The 19,042-nt window shown below is 45.5% G+C and overlaps 1 protein-coding gene across 2 annotated transcripts in view; it reads right to left on the bottom strand.

The window, feature by feature from the left end:
- The window catches only part of SLC49A3 (solute carrier family 49 member 3), a 60,466-nt gene extending 42,492 nt beyond the window's left edge, over nucleotides 1-17,974 (bottom strand). For both annotated transcript variants that reach the window (XM_043971235.1, XM_043971237.1), the window contains exons 1-3: nucleotides 17,579-17,974; nucleotides 5,887-6,045; nucleotides 4,818-5,031 (exon numbers count right to left, since the gene is read on the bottom strand). In XM_043971235.1, coding sequence (XP_043827170.1) covers nucleotides 4,818-5,031; nucleotides 5,887-6,045; nucleotides 17,579-17,731 — 526 coding nt within the window. In that variant the 5' untranslated portion in view covers nucleotides 17,732-17,974. The remainder of the gene's footprint in view (nucleotides 1-4,817; nucleotides 5,032-5,886; nucleotides 6,046-17,578) is intronic.
- Nucleotides 17,975-19,042: the final 1,068 nt, after the last annotated feature.

Here is a 19,042-nt window from a genome sequence, read left to right as displayed (position 1 = left end):
AAAACTTTAAAAAATTAATAAGAGGGTTATTTTTGTGAACATTGAGGATTACCTATGAGTCAAGTAGAATTATTCTATCTGAGGTCTGATTTACTTCTCTGTCTCTTGCTATGAAGAAGAAAGATGAATTGGCTAAGTGTCCCTATAGAAAAATAGTTGGGAGGCAGCTGGGTAGCACAGTGGATAGAACACTGGCCCTGGATGCAGGAGGACCTGAGTTCAAATCCAGCCTCAGACACTTTACACTTACTAGCTGTGTGACCCTGGGCAAGTCACTTAACCCCAATTGCCTCACCAAAAAAAAAAAAAAAAAGTTTTAACACCAATAAGCCCAAATGCCAAATGCCCTCTTATTCCTTAGAAACAGATTGGTGGCAATAGAGGAGCAAGAATAGGAAATTAATTTAGCCCAGGAAACCCAGACAGGCAAATCCCCAAAGCAGTGCAGAGATATAATTTGTTGTAAAGATACTTTCTTATTGTTTTTGAATTGCTTCAGTTGTGTCTGACTCTTTGTGGCCCCCTTTGGGGTTTTCTTGGCAGAGATCCTGGAGTGGTTTGCCATTTCCTTCTCCAGCTAATTTTACAGATGAGGAAACTGAGGCAAACAGAATTAAGTGACTTGCCCAGGGTCGCACAGTTACTAAGTGTCTTCAGCCTGGATTTAAATTCAGGAAGATAATTCTTCATGACTCTAGGCCTATCCACTCTATCCACTGGACCACCTCACTGCCCACTATACTTTTCTTAACTGGCACCAATAGTCTTCTAGATTCCCCCATGCTTAAGGAACCAAGAGGGAACAGGTTCCACCTGAGGCTTAGGCAGAACATCCAAATGTCGACAACCCAGAAAAAAAATAAAATAAAAACTGGACAAAAGATTCATTATTTCACCAATGGACCTGGGAAAACAGATTAGAAACAGATTAGAAGGAACAAGACTCTAATTGGCATCTTACACCATTTGCCTCAGTTGAATTCCAGTCAAATGAGAAACTTAAACATTTAAAAAAATGATTTTAAGTGGAATGAATTATTTATCATAACCATGAAGGGAAGATATATTGTTTTGATTCAACAAAGAGAAAGAACTCAGAACAAGACAGATGTCACTGACTACATGGAAGAAAAAATGTCAAACCAAATAACAGAAAGTAACAGAAAAATAGAAAAGATTTGCCACAATGTTACAGATAAAATTTTATATCTAAAATACATAGTGTGTGTGTGCTTTTTAAAATTGGGATAGGGAACTCCAAATGAGGAAACTCCCTTTACCAATGCTGGCTAGCACCTTTTCTGCAACTTAAAATCTTACAGAGTTGCCTAGAATACTGAGAGGTTATGTGACTTGCCCAGGGTCACACAGCCAGGATGTGTCTTGAACTTGAACTCAAATCTTGGCTACAAGGTAGGCTCTGTAGCCACTAGGCCATGCTAACTCTCCTAAAATACATGAGGAACTCTGTCAAAGTTCCCCGTCTGTAACAAATAAGTAATTAAAGGATGTGAATAGAAAATTTTCAAAAGAGGAGACATTATTAGTAATCTTTTCAAAAATAATCAGCTTCATTAGTTATCAAAGAAATGTATGTTAAAACAACTTTATGGCATAACCCATGCCCTTCAAACTAGAAGAAATTATTAATATCAAGGATTTCTGGTGTCCAGGGAAGTTCCCCTAACGTTAATGTGGCCTAAGGCTCAGGACATTCTAGACAAAGGGAAGGGGATGTTGCTCAGGATATATTCAGAGAACATAGTGTAGACTAGGTTGGATCAGGGGTGATGAAAGGGAACATGAGGAGGTATGGGTAGAAAGGATCGTTTCAGGCCACATCATAGAGGGCATTGGGTGCCAACGCAAGGTATATGAACTTAGTTCAGTAGGCAATGGAGAAGAGTGGAAGGGTTATAAGTAGAGATATGCAAAGATCAGACTTGTGGAGATATGCATAAGGAAAATGATCTGCTATGAAATGTTGATGGATCAGAAGGAAGAGATTGTTGTTACAAATATAGAACCGGAGGGGCAGCTAGGTGGCACAGTGGATAGAGCACTGGCCCTGGAGTCAGGAGAACCTGAGTTCAAATCCAACCTCAGATACTTGACAACTTACTAGCTGTGTGACCCTGGGCGAGTCACTTAACCCCAATTGCCTCACCAAAAACAAAAAACAAATATAGAACAGGAGCCAATTACCATAATTCAGATAGGAAGCAAATGAAGATTTAGACTGGAAATAGTAGCTAGCATTTGTAAAATAGCTAGCATTTATATAGAGTGCTTTGAGGTTTGCAAAGCACTTTTCAAATGTTATCTCATTTGAGCCTCATTAAAACCCTGGGAAGTAGGTGCTATTATTACCCCTGTTTTACAAATGGGGAAACTGAGGTAGACAGTGGTTAAGTGTCTTTCCCAGAGTCATATAGATAAGAAATATTTGAGTCTAGATTTGAACTCAGGTCCAGGTCTTCTATGCCATCTAGCTGCCTAAAGGGCTGCAATGGATGACGAATTAATGGAGGAAAATGTCTATAGGTGAAAAAGACAATAAAAATTGTCTTCAGTTCAAGTTTATATGAGGCTGTTTTCCTCACGAAAATAGAGAAAAGGGTTCCTAAATGAGATCTTACCTTCCCAACTTTCCAGCAACCCAGACCTCTTTCCTTTCCCCGTTACATTTGAGTAAGATTCTCATAACACAGCTTTCAACCTCAAGATAGAAATGAAGCCACTTCATCTCACAAACACCAGATCAACACTACTGTAGTGTGGGGCATCCTGCTTAGTTTCACTCTCCAGAGATCTATCTCTGGCCCGTGCTAGTCCCTCCCAATCATTCTTCTCTCCTACAGACCCTAGAGATTGGCTACCCGCTCCCTTCCAGCTGTCGCCACCCACTTGTTCCTGAACAAGGTGTCCCTCTGTCAACCCCTGCATTCCCCTCCTACACAGTTCATGAGATTTTCTAAGACTTGGAACGGTTCATAACTGCGGAAAAGACAAGATTGAAAATAGAAACCACGAGGAAAGTTATGATCGTAGAACACCTTAGTTTTCATAATACACACTTGCCCAGACGGACTTCGTTGGCGTAGGGGACACCTGAATGATTGAAGTCCCTCCACCAGTGCTGTTTGGCACCTTTTCTTTAAGTTACACTCTCAGAAAGCTGATTAGAGAGCACCGAGTGGTTAAGTTGCTTGCTCAGAGCCTGTAAGGGCTGGAGGCAGGGCCCAGGTCTCACTGGCTTCAATGCTGTCTCTCAATCGACTATACCAGGCTGACTCTCATTGTGTACTCTTTTTTTTTTTTTTAGTGAGGCAATTGGGGTCAAGTGACTTGCCCAGGGTCACACAGCTAGTAAGTGTTAAGTGTCCAAGGCCGGATCTGAACTCAGGTACTCCTGACTCCAGGGCCGGTGTTCTATCCACTGCGCCACCTAGCTGCCCCACATTGTGTACTCTTAGGGCACAGAGCACTTCCAGGGTTTCCTCTCCTTTACACACTCCTTTCTGATGGGATAGGGAGCTCCCTTAGAAGGCTTGGCCAGTCTTGGCCTCTCAGGGTGGGGAGGACAACGTGCTTCTTGTTGTTGTTGTTGCTGTTGCTGGGGTATTGAGGGAGGAAGCGTGACTATAACCACAGCTAGGGTTGGCAATCAATCAATGAGAAGAATGTATTAAGCACCTGTTAGGTGCCAAGCACTGTTAGATGCTGGGGATACAAAGACAAACAGTCCTTGCCCTCAGAAAGCTTACATTCGATCAAAAGGAACAACAGGTACACCTACATGTTTATTAATAATATACACAGAGTGGGCAGCTAGGTGGCACAGTGGATAGAGCACTGGCCCTGGATTCAGGAGGACCTGAGTTCAAATCTGACCTCAGATCCTTAACACTTACTAGCTGTGTGACGCTGGGCAAGTCACTTAACCCCAATTGCCTCATCAAAAAAATAAAATAAAAGAATATACACAGAGTAAATATAAAATCATTTCAGAGGAGGGGTACTAATAGATCAGAAAAAGTTCAAGCTGAGTTCTTAAGGAAGCTAAAAGGTAAGGATGGAGCTCATTCCAGACATGAGACACAGCCAGTGCAAAAGCATGGAGATGAAAGATGTGATTTCTTTCTTTCTTTTTTTTTTTTTTGGTGAGGCAGTTGGGGTTAAGTGACTTGCCCAGGGTCACACAGCTAGTAAGTGTTGAGTGTCTGAGGCCGGATTTGAACTCAGGTCCTCCTGAATCCAGGGCCGGTGCTCTAGCCACTGCATCAGCTAGCTGCCCCTGAGAGATGTAATTTCAATATTACGATCACACGCTACAAGGTGCCCAGGACAGAGGCAGGCACCAAGGAGCTCCACAGTAAGTATTCTGTATATGTTCTAGATATCTTCTAGTTAGGGTACTAAGGGTAGAACCTCCTATTCAAGAAATCGTGACCCCTCACACTGTTCTGTGTAGACCTTAAGGAACACCAATACCTGGCCCTTCTAACATTACCTAAAATCCCACCTTCTACAGGAAACTTTTCCTCTTCTCTCTTAATTCTAGTGCTTTCCCTCTATTGATTCTTATTTATTGTATATATAGGATGTTTGCACATATTGGTTTGCTTGTTGTCTCCCCATTAGATTGTGAGCTCCTCAAGGGCAGGGACTGTCTTTTGCCTTTCCTTGTATCCCTCGTAGTTAACACAGTGCCTGGCACAAGGGAGACTCTTAATAAATGTTTGTCCACTGACTGACACCTCTTCTTGGCACGCCCTCCTCTCCCCCCCAGTAGGCCACCACATCTGTAGACTCACACATTGTAGCAATCATGTTTGCCGTAGCTCGCTGGTGCTCTGGGAACCACAAGGCTGCAAGTTTGGCCGGAGAGAAGATGACCAAGACCTGGGCCACGGCGCAGAAGCTCTGGCCAATCATTAAGTATGTGAAATTGTAATTGCCCATAAAGCCTAGGCAGGGGAACAATCGGATGACACTCCCAATGGCATTCAACCAGGCGCATAGGATCGTCTGCAAGAAAGGGGAGAGAGCATACAACAGAGACCTTGCTATCCTGACCTAAGCCCCATTCGGAACATGAGGCCTGTGAGGCTCTGAACTGAACAACACAGATCCCCCTTCCTTAACTCTTTTTTTTTTTTTTTTTTTTTTTTTTTTTTAGTGAGGCAATTGGGGTTAAGTGACTTGCCCAGGGTCACACAGCTAGTAAGTGTTAAGTGTGTGAGGCCGGATTTGAACTCAGGTCCTCCTGACTCCAGGGCCGGTGCTCTATCCACTGTGCCACCTAGCTGCCCCCTTCCTTAACTCTTGAAAGATATGGAGGAGAGAACCTGACATAATGGATGAAGCGCCGTACTCAGAATCAGGAAGATGTAGATTCAAATCACACTTAGAGACTGGGTTTTCTCATTAGTAACATTTTCCAAGTCCTGGTAACCTCATGACTTTGGAAGAGGCCCTGGGCAGGACAAGACATTGAATAGAGGGCACATAGACATGGGTTTGTTTTCTAAGAAACAGGATTTAGGAACAGATCGTTTCGTCTGACATCCGCAGGTTAAATCACACAGATAATGTCAGAACTAGAATTTGAACCCAAATCTTCTGACCCCAGATTCAGGGCTCTTTACATGAAACTGTTTACTTTGTGTATATTCAGGGATACACACAAGTAAACCATACCTTTCCAGTTCCTTCCTGGTTTCCCCACCCACCCGTATACTCGACCCTGAAGGAAGGGGAAAAGGGACTAGAATAATGGTCCCATCCCATAGAAGCTCACAATGGAAGGAGGTGATGGGACTCACATCTCAGAATTGTTAAGTGGGAAGTTGTACAGACTAAGCAGTAGGGAGGGGTACTCACTGAACACCTGAGTCCACAAGAATCCAGGATCCATGTAGCAACTATTCCAAAGGGGATGGACATCACCAGGAAGATAAGGGACAACCAGTTAATCTCCGTCATGGAGAGCCGGAAGTAGTGAGCAATTTTGTCGGCCACCGGGGCGAAACTCAGCCAAAGCTGCAAAGTAGGAGAGAGTTTTCATGAGCCTGGGTCTGATGGATCCCATGGGGAGAAATGCAGACTGAGCTCAAGAGCAAGCAAGTATCCATCCCTGTGAAGAACAGCCCAGCCAAAGGAGAACATTTGCTCTAAATTAAACAGCAGCCAGAGTTTGGGGGGGTGGGAATTAAACACCAAGGCCAGAAGTCATCCCTGCTCACTGATCTGGAAATGGTCCGAGGATCACCTGCACTTAGGAAAAGCACCTATTCATCTACCTCCCTATGGGAGAGACCTGGAAAGACCTCCCCCACCCCACCCAGTCACAGACCCCCAAGAAGCACACAGTCTGGGGGCAAAGGAGAGTCCTGGAGTCACAGAGGACAAGGTGTGACTGGCCCAGCATTCAGACTCCATGTAATTTAGGAGGTCAGGGATTCCTGAGAACTGGAATAACAGGAAGGCTTCATGCAAGACGCTAATAGTCAGCATCTACATAGTGCACTGAGGTCTGCAAAGCACTTTACATAGATTATCTCATATGAGCCTCATGGGAAACAGATAATACACATACAATTATTCCTAGACTACAAATGGGGAAACTGGGGCTCCAAAGCTACCTCACTTGCCCCCAATTACACAAGCAGTTTCAGTGTTAAGATTTGAACCCAAGGGGGCAGCTAGGTGGCACAGCGGACAGAGCACTGGCCCTGGATTCAGGAGGACCTGAATTCAAAGCTGGCCTCAGACACTTAACACTTACTAGCTGTGGGACCCTGGGCAAGTCACTTAACCCCAATTACCTCACCAAAAAAAAAAAAAAGATTTGAACCCAGGAAATGCTTGATTCCAACTCAATCAATCATTTATGAGCATCTCCTAAATGGTTACCATGGGGGGTTGGTGCCAGAGATATAAGTACAAAAACAAGGCCCTCTCTGTCCTCAAGACACTTACATTCTACTGGGGGGAAGAAAGGAAAATACAAGTTCACAGACAAGTAAATACAGAAGATGTGTGTGTGTGTGTGTGTGTGTGTGTGTGTGTGTGTGTGTGTGTGTGTGTGTGTGTGTGTGTTTTATATGGGGGGTTTCCAGACCTGAGTGGCATAGCTGTTTTTTGTTTGGTTGGTTGGTTTTTGGTGGTGTAGCGGATAGAGGGCCAGGCTTGAAATCAAGAAGACACGTCTTCCTGGGTTCAAATCTGGCCTCACACTTATTAGCTGTGTGTGTCTGGGCAAGTCACGTAACCCTGTTTGCTTCTCTTTCCTCATCTATAAAATGAGCTGGAGAAGGAAATGGCAAACCACTCTAATATCTTTGCCAAGAAAAGCCCAAATGGGGTCACAGAGAGTTAGACATGAATGAAAACAACTGGCATAGTACCAGAGGGCTCAAGCTTTGAAATGACAAAACAGCAGGAAAAGCTGATGACTCAGTGTACCTTAAGAGGACTGGGTCATCACAAGCCCTTCCCTCAAGGCTGAGTCACACTTGGCATGTGTGTGAGTGTGTGTGTGTGTGTGTGTGTGTGTGTGTGTGTGTGTGTGTGTGTGAGATTGGGGGAGGGGGAGGAAAGGGCATCCCCTAATAACTAGAATAATTGGGAAAGGCCTTTTGAAAGCGATGGCACCCTCATCGTAGGATCATAAATTCAAAGCCTTAAAAGGAGTTTTGGAGCAGGTGGCGCTTGAGGCCTGGAGGCCTGCAGGGATATGGAGGGACAGGTCAGAGGAGAACATTCTAGGCAGAAAGAGGAGAATTGTGTTCCCGGCGCCAGAGTGAGAGGTCAGACTGTCTAGAGAAGGTGGATGAGATCCAGCCAGGCCCACTGTCTGTCCTGCAGAGCCAGGCATCAACACCGAGATACAGTGAATCCATAGGTGCGAAGAGGCTGGCCAAGGGCATGCACTCTCAGCCCTTGATCTGAACTCCTCCTCTTATCTTGTTGTTCCTGAAAGTTATTTAAATTCCAGCCTTTATCTCAAAAGATGTTAACATCTTTCACAGGAAGGGAGGCCTTTATCAGTCTCCAAGGCTTTCAGGGTTCTTTCCTCAGCTCTTCACAAGAGCTCTAATTGGAAGGCTGGACAAGGGGGATCTCCTGTCTTTGACCAAGGAGGCAACTGATGTGCAGAACAGGTCAGTACCTGTTCAAAGTCACACAGAGTTCCTAGCCTCCATTTGCAGGGCACTACTCACTCCACTGCTCTCCCTGCCTTAATAATGAGGACAGAAGCGAGAGGGTGGAATGGGTAAAAAGAGTAACAGAGGCATCAAATTTTAGCTCTGCAAAGGACCTTAAAGGGAAAGGAAGGAAAGGGTGGAAGAAAGTTACTTCTCCTTTTTTGCTGTTGGAGAGATGGGGGGAGCAGGGAAGTGGTGGGGCATGTACTCCTGAGAACTGAAGTGAAAGGGGGAAGTGTTGGTTATTGGCAGCATGTCAGAAATAAACGAAACTCAAAAGGACAAGTTTCTCTCTGGGTGGAAAAAGCTCAATGCCCCCTTTAGAGGTCACAGTTGGCTCACCAGGGCCTCCCACTGCCCTGGAGAATGAAGCCATTTCCTGAGCACTGGCCTGAGAGCCAGGAAACCTGGGTGTCATCCCAGGGCCACCCCTGAGATGCCAAGTGACCTCGGGCAGATCAATCCCTTCTCTAGGGGCAGTTTCCCCATTTGTAAAATCAGGAGAATGAACTAGTCGCTAAGGTCCCTTCCTGCTCTGATATTCGTGATTCTGAGACCAGTCTCATTACCTAGCAACATCCCTCAAGGCATGTCATGTCTCCCCAAATTTCCCCTTTGGAATTAAATACTACTTGAATAACTGCATGAAGTCACATCAATACATGATCAAAAGAAAAAGTCCTCAGCCTAGTATTTAAGCCACTCAACGATCTAGCCTTACCTTACCTTTAAGGAGGCAGTGCTATTGAGTGGAAAGAGCCTGAATTTGAAGTCAGGAAGATCTGGGTTCAAATCCAACCTTGGACATTTATTAGCTGGTTGCCCATAGGTAATCAATTTACCTCTCTGAACCTGTTTCCCTGTCTGTAAAAATAAGAATAATGATGATGGTGGTGGTGGTGGTGGTGATGATAATGATAACCTACTAAAGGCAGTTGTGAGGGTCAAATGAAATAATGTATGCAGAGGATTTTGAAAACTTGAAAGCACTATATAAATGTTAGCTATTCTTATTACCTATCTAACCTTGCTTCCCTGTACTGCCCAACATGTGGGCTTCAGTGCTACATCCTTACCTTTTTTTTTTTTTTGGCTGGGCAATGAAGGTTAAGTGACTTACCCAGGGTAAGTGTCAAGTGTCTGAAGCCAGGTTTGAACTCAGGTCCTCCTGAATCCAGGGACGGTGCTTTATCCACTGTGCCACCTAGCTGCCCCTACATCCCTACCTTGAATGCATTCCTCCCCTTTCCTCTGCTGCTGCCAAATCCTATGTATCTTTCAAGACCCACTTTCATGAATCCTTCCCAACATTTCTATCCTGCTTCACTCCCACAAGCATTTAGTAAATGCTTACTATAGGCCAGGCATTGTGCAAGGTTCTGGAGATATAAAGACCAGAAGGAAAGAAGTCCCTGCCCTAAAGTAGAGTATCCCCTCTTAATTCCAGCATCTTCCCTCTTTTAATTATTTCCTATTTATCCTATGCATAACTCACTCTGTATATATTTGTTTGCATGTTGTCTCCCTCATTAAAGTGTCAGCTCCTTGAAGGCAGGGACCATCTTTTGCCCCTTTTTGAGTCCCTGGTGCTTAGCACAGTGCCTGACACAGAGTAGGCGCTTAGTAAATGTTTACTGATTGATTGATTTCATCAGAGAGGAAACAACATATACAGAAATAAGTAAATGCAAAATTTATATGAAGCAAATATCAAGTAATCTGGAGGAAAGAAGCCCTAAGAACTCAAGGGGGAGGGAAATCTAGGATAGGTCTCTCAAAGGAGTTAGCGCTTGGGCCAAGTCTTGAAGGGAGCTAGGGAATCTGGAAATCCAAGGAAAAGAGAAACAGCGGGGCAGGTAGGTGGTGCAGTGGATAGAACACTGGCCCTGGATTCAGGAGGACCTGAGTTCAAATCTGCCCTCAGACCCTTGACACTTACTAGCTGTGTGACCCTGGGCAAGTCACTTAACCCCAACTGCCTCATCCAAAAGAAAAAAAAGAAAAGAAAAGAGAGACAGCATTCCAAGCACAGCAGAGGGAGAAAGGAAGCTGTCAGTAGAAACTAGGCTCTTTCCTCCCCAACCTCTGGGCTTCTATGGCACTTGTCCACACCAAACAGTTAATCCTATGATCACAATGGGTCTTATCATTCCCACACAAGGAACAGTTAGAGGCCCACAAAGGCAAAAGTCTGCCAAAATGCACTCCTCCTGTTTTTCCCATTGCTGAGCTTCACAAAGAGCAGGGCATGAAGGAGAGGGACTCAGTAAAAACATGTTAACTGATTAAATTTTTTTTTAACAACTACTCTCTTATTAGGGACAGAGAGCAACATGGGAACTGGAATCGTTCCCCAAAAATCCAGATGGCCCAAACCCCTAGCCTGTCACTGTGCCTGAAATGCTTCCATGTGTACTTCATTATTTTGGGTTAAGACATAATCTTGTCCAGGTTCCCATTAAAATGCATCTTCTCCAGAGAGGAATCACATGATTAAGCCAATATTAGTCATTAATGTGACATAGGGAATCAGTCTATTAGACATAGATTTCAGTCTCAAAATTACAAAGGACCTCAGAGGTCAGCTAGTCCCATCCAAAACTGAGCAGGAATTCACTTAAAGAGACTCAGTGTTAACGAATTCACTATCTCACATCCAATTCTACTTTGGGGTAACTAGTTATTAGATTTTTTTTTTTACATTCAAGTTAAATTTACTTCTCTACCTCTTAGTGACAATTAGGTATTAGTATCTTAACAAAACATAATGTAAGGAGGAAAGGGTCTTGGGGTCATCTAGTCCAACCTTCTCAATTTAGGTACATTAAAACTCATTTTGTGTAAGCATGAGGCCTTGTTCAGGGGAGGCAGAGCAGGTATTTTGGTGTGCATGGGGGAAAGAAGGGCAGGGGAAATTAACAAGGAGACAGAGTCCAGGGAGATTGAGAAAGAAGAAGGGGAGGGTCTATGGTAAAACACATTCCCTCGGGGGCAGCTAGGTGGCGCAGTGGATAGAACACCGGCCCTGGAGTCAGGAGTACCTGAGTTCAAAACCGACCTCAGACACTTAACACTTACTAGCTGTGTGACCCTGGGCAAGTCACTTAACCCCAATTGCCTCACTAAAAACAGTACCATGTACTGTGTATCATGTATCATGTGCCGTGTATCATGTACCACATATCATGTATCATATACCGTATACCATGTACCATGTACCGTGCATCTTCTTTAGGCTAAACACTCTTAGTTCCTTTAGTTGATATAATCTTAAAACCTTCCACTATTCCATTTGCCATTCTCTGGATATGCACAGTGCTTTTCCTAAAATGTGATTCCCATCCTGTTTGTGGGTCTCCTGACTTCCAATTGAGTCCTATCTATCCTGTACCATGTACTGTGTACTGTGTATTGTGTACCGTGCATCATGTACTGTATACCATGTATTGTGTATCATGTACCGTGTACCATGTATCACATACCATGGACCAGGTACTGTGTGCTATGTACCATGTGTCATGTACCATGTACTGTGTACTTTGTATTGTGTACCGTGTGCCATGTACTGTGTATCATGTACCATGTACTGTATACCATTTATCATGTATCTTGTACCATGTACCATGTATCATATACCATATATCATGTATCACATACCATGTACCAGGTACTGTGTGCTATGTACCATGTACTGTGTACTTTGTATCACGTACCGTGTGCCATGTACTGTGTATCATGTACCATGTACTGTATACCATTTATCACTATCTTGTACCATGTACCATGTACACATGTATCATGTATCATGTACCATGCCTCAGTTTCCTCATCTATAAAATGAGTTGGAGAAGGAAATGTAAAACTACCCCAGTATCTTTGTCTGGAAAACCCCAACTGAGGTCACAAAGTCAGACCTGACTGAAAAGACCCAACAACATCTATCAGACATCATACTACTTAGGTAACTGCATGAAGTCAATACACAACCAAAAACACAAAAAGAAGCAAAAAACAGGCTTTTCCTTTGAGGAGCTCAGAATTTCGTGGAAAAGACATGCAAACAGCTATGTTTTTATATGTATATACACATATATATAAACTGGAGATAATTTCAGAGGGAAGACACTAAGATTAAGGATGGGGAAAGACTCCGTGCAGAAGGACTTTTGCTAAGACACGAAAGAAGCCAGAAAAACTTGGAGATGTAATTGAGGAGGGAGAGTTCCAAGCATGGCGGACAGCCATTGAAAACATTGAATGACACAACAGTACATTTTTGTCCTGAAGAGCCGCAAATCCATAGTTCAAGTAGTGAGCTAGATGGGACCTTGGAGGTACAAGCCACTTATTTATTTAATAGATGAGGGAACTTAGGTCTAGGGTGGTTAAGTAACTCATTCTAGATCCAACAGAGGAGGGGCGCAGCCAAGATGGCAGAGGAAAGACATTAAACGCACAGAGCTCCTATACAACTACCCCCAAAACAGCAATAAAAGAACCCCTGGAGCAGAAAAACCCACAAAAATATGGGCTGAGATTATTTTCCAGCCATAGACAGATTAAAGGGGGCCATACTGGGATACAAGTAAAGTCCAACCTCTCTATCATGCCCACAGAGACCCCAGGCATACCACACCAGGGGAACTTAACCCCGGAGCCTCTGAATCAGCTGCAGCACCAGCCTCTTCTGGAACTGAGCTTGCTGTTGGGTGAGAGGGCTGAATGTCTGGCGGGGGAGGGGGGAAGTGCAGGGGTGTCAGTGGAACTTAGGGAGGAATTTGGCTGTCCCACCCCAATGGGAAGAAATCCTGAGTGGAGGGAGGCCCAGGTGGGGGAGGGCCACAGGCTCATCAAATCTAAGAACTACCACAGCGCTCTGCTGACTGGTTAACTAGCAAGTTGGCTTGAGGTTATCTTCGGACCAGAGAACAGGCCAGGTGAGAGAAAAACCTGCCCTCCCTCCCTGCTGAAGCTGGGGACTGTAGTGTAGCCTAGAAGCAGGGCCCCCCAGTGGGGAGTTAAAAGTCAAGTAAAAGATGAGCAAGCAAAGAAAGTTGAGAACTATAGAAAGTTTCTTCAGCAACAAGGAAGATCAAGGCGCACCCTCAGAAGAGGATACCAAGAAAAATATGAACTGGTCTCAGGACATGGAAGCTCTCAAAAGGGACTTGGAAGAGAAAGTAGGAAGATTTAGACTCTCACACTTTTTTTTTCCGGGGCAGTGGGGGTAGAGTGACTTGCCCAGGGTCACACAGCTAGTAAGTGTCAAGTGTCTGAGACTGGATTTGAACTCAGGTCCTCCTGACTCCAGGGCCAGTGCTCTATCCACTGCGCCACCTAGCTGCCCCAGAAGGAAGATTTAGAGAGAGGGACTAGGGGCACAGCTAGGTGGCGCAGTAGGTAGAGCGCCGGCCCTGGATTCAGCAGTACCTGAGTTCAAATCCACCCTCAGACACTTGACACTTACTAGCTGTGTGACCCTGGGCAAGTCACTCAACCCCCATTGCCGCACAAAAAAAAAATTTTTTTAATTTAAAAAATAGAGAGAGGGAGTAAAGAATGGAAAGAAAAATGAGAGCAATGCAGGAGAGTCGTGAGAAAAAAGTCAACAGTTTGAAAAGTCAAATGGAAAAGGAGATAAAAAAGCTGTCCGATAGATCAAGCAGGGAATTAGAAGCAGTCAGCATTTAAACCCAGGTCCTTTAGTTCCAAAATCAATGCTAGGTCAAAATAGGAATCTTTCAGGAGTAAAGAGAATGATGTCAGCTTGGAATTTATGCTATCCCAAGAAGAGAAAACTAGACGCAGTCAGACATATTCCCTGACCTTTCAGGCAGCCAAACTTTAAAAAATAAAGTCTTAGAAAGAATAGGTAGTACTCCCTAGCCAACCACTTCAGAAGGATTAATGACTCATGAGTTCTCAATAATGAAATTCCAACACCACACCTTTGTCACCACCCAGTAAGAATGTATTACTTCAGTGTAGAATTTGGCAGCAGGTGGCATGGCCTTAGTTATCCTGGCACTCCTCCGATACTGATCAATCCTTGCGAAGGCCTAGTTGATAGTGTCAGTGAGGGCTAGGTGTGGAGGGAATAAGTCTTTGGGGAGTCAGGGGGCTCTTTTTGAGTAGTAGCAATGAGGTCTAGCACTTTCAAAGTCTTCAAAGGTGGGGACAGGGAGTGAGGGAAGGCAAAGGCTTAGGCAAGGCCAAAGAAAGAAGTGGGCACAGGGGAGAAGCAGAACCATCTGATAGCACAGGGTGGGTAGAACAGGAGGCTTGGGATAAGGAGGGAACAGTGCACATGCTTGGCCTGCTCTAATCCATCTCCACCTTACTGTCCCATCGGCATCTTAAAGGCAACATATCAAAAAATTAACTAATTCTTTTTCCCCCTGAATACATTCTTCTCTCCCACTTCACCACATTTCTGTCTATGGCTCAGTACTTTTGTCTCTTCACTCTCCCTCATCTCTAATATGCAAACCACTTATCAATTCCCATGACTTTTTTTTTTTTTGGTCAAAGGAAGGGCAAGGGTCAGTGGTCACGCCTGCCCACCTCCCTTAGTCCAGAGCCCCAAGACAGAGAAAATGCTCAGTACCCTGGGACCCATGACTTCTCTCTCTCTTTTTTTTTTTTTTTTGCACAGGACAATGGGAGTTAAGAGACTTGCCCAGGGTCACACAGCTAGTAAGTGTTAAGTGTCTGAGGCTGGATTTGAACTCAGGTCCTCCTGAATCCAGGGCTGGTGCTCTATCCACTGCACCACCTAGCCGCCCCCTTGACTTTTTTTTTTTTTAGTGAGGCAGTTGGGGTTAAGTGACTTGCCCAGGGTCACACAGCTAGTAAGTGTCAAGTGTCTGAGGTCGGATTTGAACTCAGGTACTCCTGACTCCAGGGCCAGTGCTCTATCCACTGTGCCATCTGGCTGCCCCGCCCCCTTGACTTTTTAACTGTATATCTCTCATCTCTATCAGCTCCTCTCTTTCCCAAATGCCAAACCTTAGTAAAAGCCTACCTGGATAAGGTGACCTGAAGACAAAAATTTCCTGACAGGTCCCCTTCCTTACCCTATCCCCTTCCATCCCTCATTTCAATCTATCCTTCCCAGGTTACTACTCTACAAATTCAAATTTCTCTTCCTTGACCTGGAATTCAAAGCCATCCACAATGTAATGTCCTGTCTTCCCTTACATGTTGTATATTGTTGACACACACAGAAAAAACCCTGATATCCTACTCAGCTTCCACTTGGGAGAATCTGAGACTTGAAGAGTGGGGCTTGACTAGGAAATGCTAGTGGTCTCTCCCCCTTACCTCTTTGATTGTGGATTTCTAGTAATGGACAACTTCTGACCATTTCCACCCACCCAGCCTCTAGAAAATATGTCACATTATGGTTTTGTGCCTTGCATATATACTGTTTCCTAGGCCTAGAATATCTTCTCTTCACCCTTCCCTGACCTCTCCCATTTTTACTTCAGTTCCTTATTGCCTTTTAAAGCCCAGTCTTCTTCAGATAGTTTTTCTTTCCTCGTTGGATTCTTTTCAACACCCCAAGTCCCTCTTCAATACCTCACATGGTACTTTACTGCTCTCTAAACTTTATGTACACTGGGATCGTGTCTTATTGCTCTACCAGTCCCTTAAAGGCAAGGGCCTTATCTCATCTAAACTCTGGAAGTGATTTAGCATATCCTTCACACAACTGGTATGTGGTTAATAAATATGTTTGCTATATTAATATATGGTGTTGCTCCATTCTATATGAATCCTTAAAGAAGAAAAGCTGAGACAGTCCAAGACATGACAAGGCTCTATTGTTAGGGTGAAATTCCTCTGGAAATAGAACATGTACAAGGCCCAGGCACTGACAGGCTTCTCATACCCTCCCCACTTTCCAGTGCTCATAATGCTAAAACAAAACAAAACAAAACAAAATCAACACATGCTTCCCCGCCCCCTTCCATACATACATCCCACAGGAAGCCCTATGTGGCTTTTGATGCATTAGTTCCCTTTAAAATTTTATCCAGTAAAACCTTGGCAAGGCTGGGGAGGGAAGAAAATCTTCCTCAGTTGTGCCAAGAGCCTATAAAGGTTCCACATGCCCACAACAAATACCCCTTAAACATCTAAATACTGAATATCGTGTAAGATGGGGAATGGGTGTATAATTAAGCCTAGGCCTCTGACCTCATGGATTCTAGTAGAAAGACAAGACAAAAGGAGAACTGTAATACTAGCTATCACAAGATTAATACATTTTGTTGCCATCCAGTCGCCTCCAACTCTTCATGACCCTATTTGGGTGTTTTTTGGTGTTGTTTTTTTTTTGCAAAGATAGTGGGTTTCCATTTCCTTCTCCAGCCCCTTTTACAGATGAAGAAACTGAGGCAAACAGGGTTAAGTGGCTTGCTCAGGGTCACACGACTAGTCAGTGTCTGAGGCCAGATTTGAATTCAGGAAGAAGAGTCTTCCTGACTCCAGCCCAGTGCTCTATCCTCTTTGCCACCCAACTGCCTTAGTGCATTAGAGAGGTAACCACAGTGGGCAGTGGCAAAGACCTGTATAAAGTCAGAAGGGGAAAGGTCATTACCAAATGGGAAATGGGGGGGAGATTTCCCAGAGAGCCAATAATTTAAGTTGGGTGCAAGCAGCATGGTTTTTGGACAGAGAGTCTTTCTTGGAGTCAAGGAGAATTGAGCTCAAGGTCTGTTTCTGATACTTGATGGTTGTATGACCCTGAGACAGTAGCAGCAGCCTCTCAATCTCCCAGGCAACTCAATAAGACTTTCGATTCTAACAAGTTGCAAGATAGTCACTGGATCAGCAGTGGCCGAGGAAGCTTCCTCACACTTATTAATCAGTGAAATCAAGGGTTCAGATTAGACCAGGATGAAATTTACCAGAGATACATGTCAAATGTCACATATAAATCTTTCTGGGGGCTTCTTATGGGGCTCCCTCTTCCACACCCTAGCTTGCTCTGCTGAGCCCCGGAAGGAATCTCTGCTCTTCCATCCTAGAGGCCGTAGCTGGGAGACAGACAGCTGGGAGGGAGCACGTTCCCTCTTCTCGCTGGGCCTCAGTTTCCCCCTCTCTAAAGAAGGGGCCTGACTGGACTCTCTCTCTTAAGGCCCTGCTTTCTGTTTCTGCTTCCTCGCACAGCCTGAGGAACCCAACAGAACTGCTTGAGACAGAACTCGCCCTTCTCCAGTCTGAAGTCTTTGGGTGCCTCCGCCCCGCCTGCCCCCCGGCTGGAGCCTACCTCTGAGGATAGGCCCGGCCAGCCCGCTCCCTGCCCAGGGTGCCAGCCTCCTTTACTCCCGTCCTCCCGCCTCCCCCCGGCTCCGCACCATAGCATTGGAGCAGTTGAGCAAGGAGACGACCAGAAGGAAGAACCATCTCCGCTTGTAGGTCGTGTAGCGGGTCAGTCCTCTCAGAGGGTTGGGCTCTGCGCTCCCCACAGTTGGGGGCTCCGGGCTGCCAGGGGCGGCGGCGTCCGGCATCCCCGTGGCAAGAAGTGGCTTAGCAGGAAGGCTCCCCCCTGGCGCCGCGTGGCATGAACTCGGCGGCGGCGGCGCGGAGCCGGTCGGCCCCGAGGATCCCACGTCACAGCCCACGGGCGGCCTTCGGTTCCACCCGGGGTCGCTTGCTTATCACTTCGCCAGCGCCCACCGCCTGGCCCTGGCCTCCCGCCTCCATGCCGCACGTGGGTGTCTCCTTCACAGCCTGACGCAAGCCAGCCGCCACCGATCCCACCCGGCCAACTCCAACTAGGGAGGCGGGGATCTGGAAGGATCTTGGCTGGGGGCCAAGAGAAGTGAGGCGGAGGGAAGCGGGATGGAGCCGGGGCGGGGGTAAGGGGGTGCTGGGGAAGGGAAGTGTACAGTGCAAGTGCTGGCGCACCTGGAGCGCCGGGCCATCTGAAAGGTTTGTTTCAGCTCAAAGATCTCGAGGGGTCAGTGTGTCGGGTCTCTGCCCAGCAAAGGTCTAAGAGTAGTGAGTGCCCAGGGCCTTCCTAGGGAAGGTCACTTTGTAACTAGGGCTTCACAGGGAAAGACAGCTTGTAACTGGAAATCACGGGAGGAACACTTTGTAGCAAAGTGTGACTTGGGATAAAAGTGTTGTGTCAGTCAACAAGCATTTATTAAACGCCTACTATGTGCCAGGCACTATGCTTAAAGTATTGGAGATACGAAGAGAAGCCAAAAGTAGTTGCTGCTCTCAGAGAGCTCATAATGTAATGGCAGAGACAACATGTAAACAAATGTGTACATAAAGGGATAAGCTGGGAATATTCATAGAGAAAAGCTCAAGGACTAGAAAAGGCTTCTTGCAGAAAATAAGACTTTAACTGAGACATGAAGGAGTCTAGGGAAGCAAGAAGGTGGAGATGAGGAGGGAGAGTATTCCAGGAAAGGGGAGGGGCCAGCTGTGCAAACGCTTGGAGTTGGGGTGTATTGTGCCGGTAACTGCAGAGGTCAATGTCACAGGATCGTAGCAGAACACCCAGAGTCCTAGAGAAGAGTAAGGCAACTGGACAGGTCGTAAATGCCAGGTTATAGAGGGCTTTAGAAGCCAAACAGATGTAACCCTTGTCCCCAAAGCCTTTAGGTTTGTGATTCTCCTTCTTGAACTCCACGCTGTGCTCTTGGGGAGCCCAGAAAGAGAACTCCTGTTTGAAGAGTCTCCAAAGTGGGGACTCAAGGGGACAGGGAAAGGCTGGAGCTCCCCCCAGCTTTGCCCAGCCCTCACATAGGGTACAGAGGAGGTTCTCATACCAATGGGCTTTGGGACAAGGGTCAAACCGGATTTTT

The sequence above is a fragment of the Dromiciops gliroides genome, chromosome 6, assembly GCF_019393635.1.
Source record: "Dromiciops gliroides isolate mDroGli1 chromosome 6, mDroGli1.pri, whole genome shotgun sequence".
NCBI lineage: Eukaryota > Metazoa > Chordata > Mammalia > Microbiotheria > Microbiotheriidae > Dromiciops > Dromiciops gliroides.
This window is presented reverse-complemented; position numbering and strand designations above follow the sequence as displayed.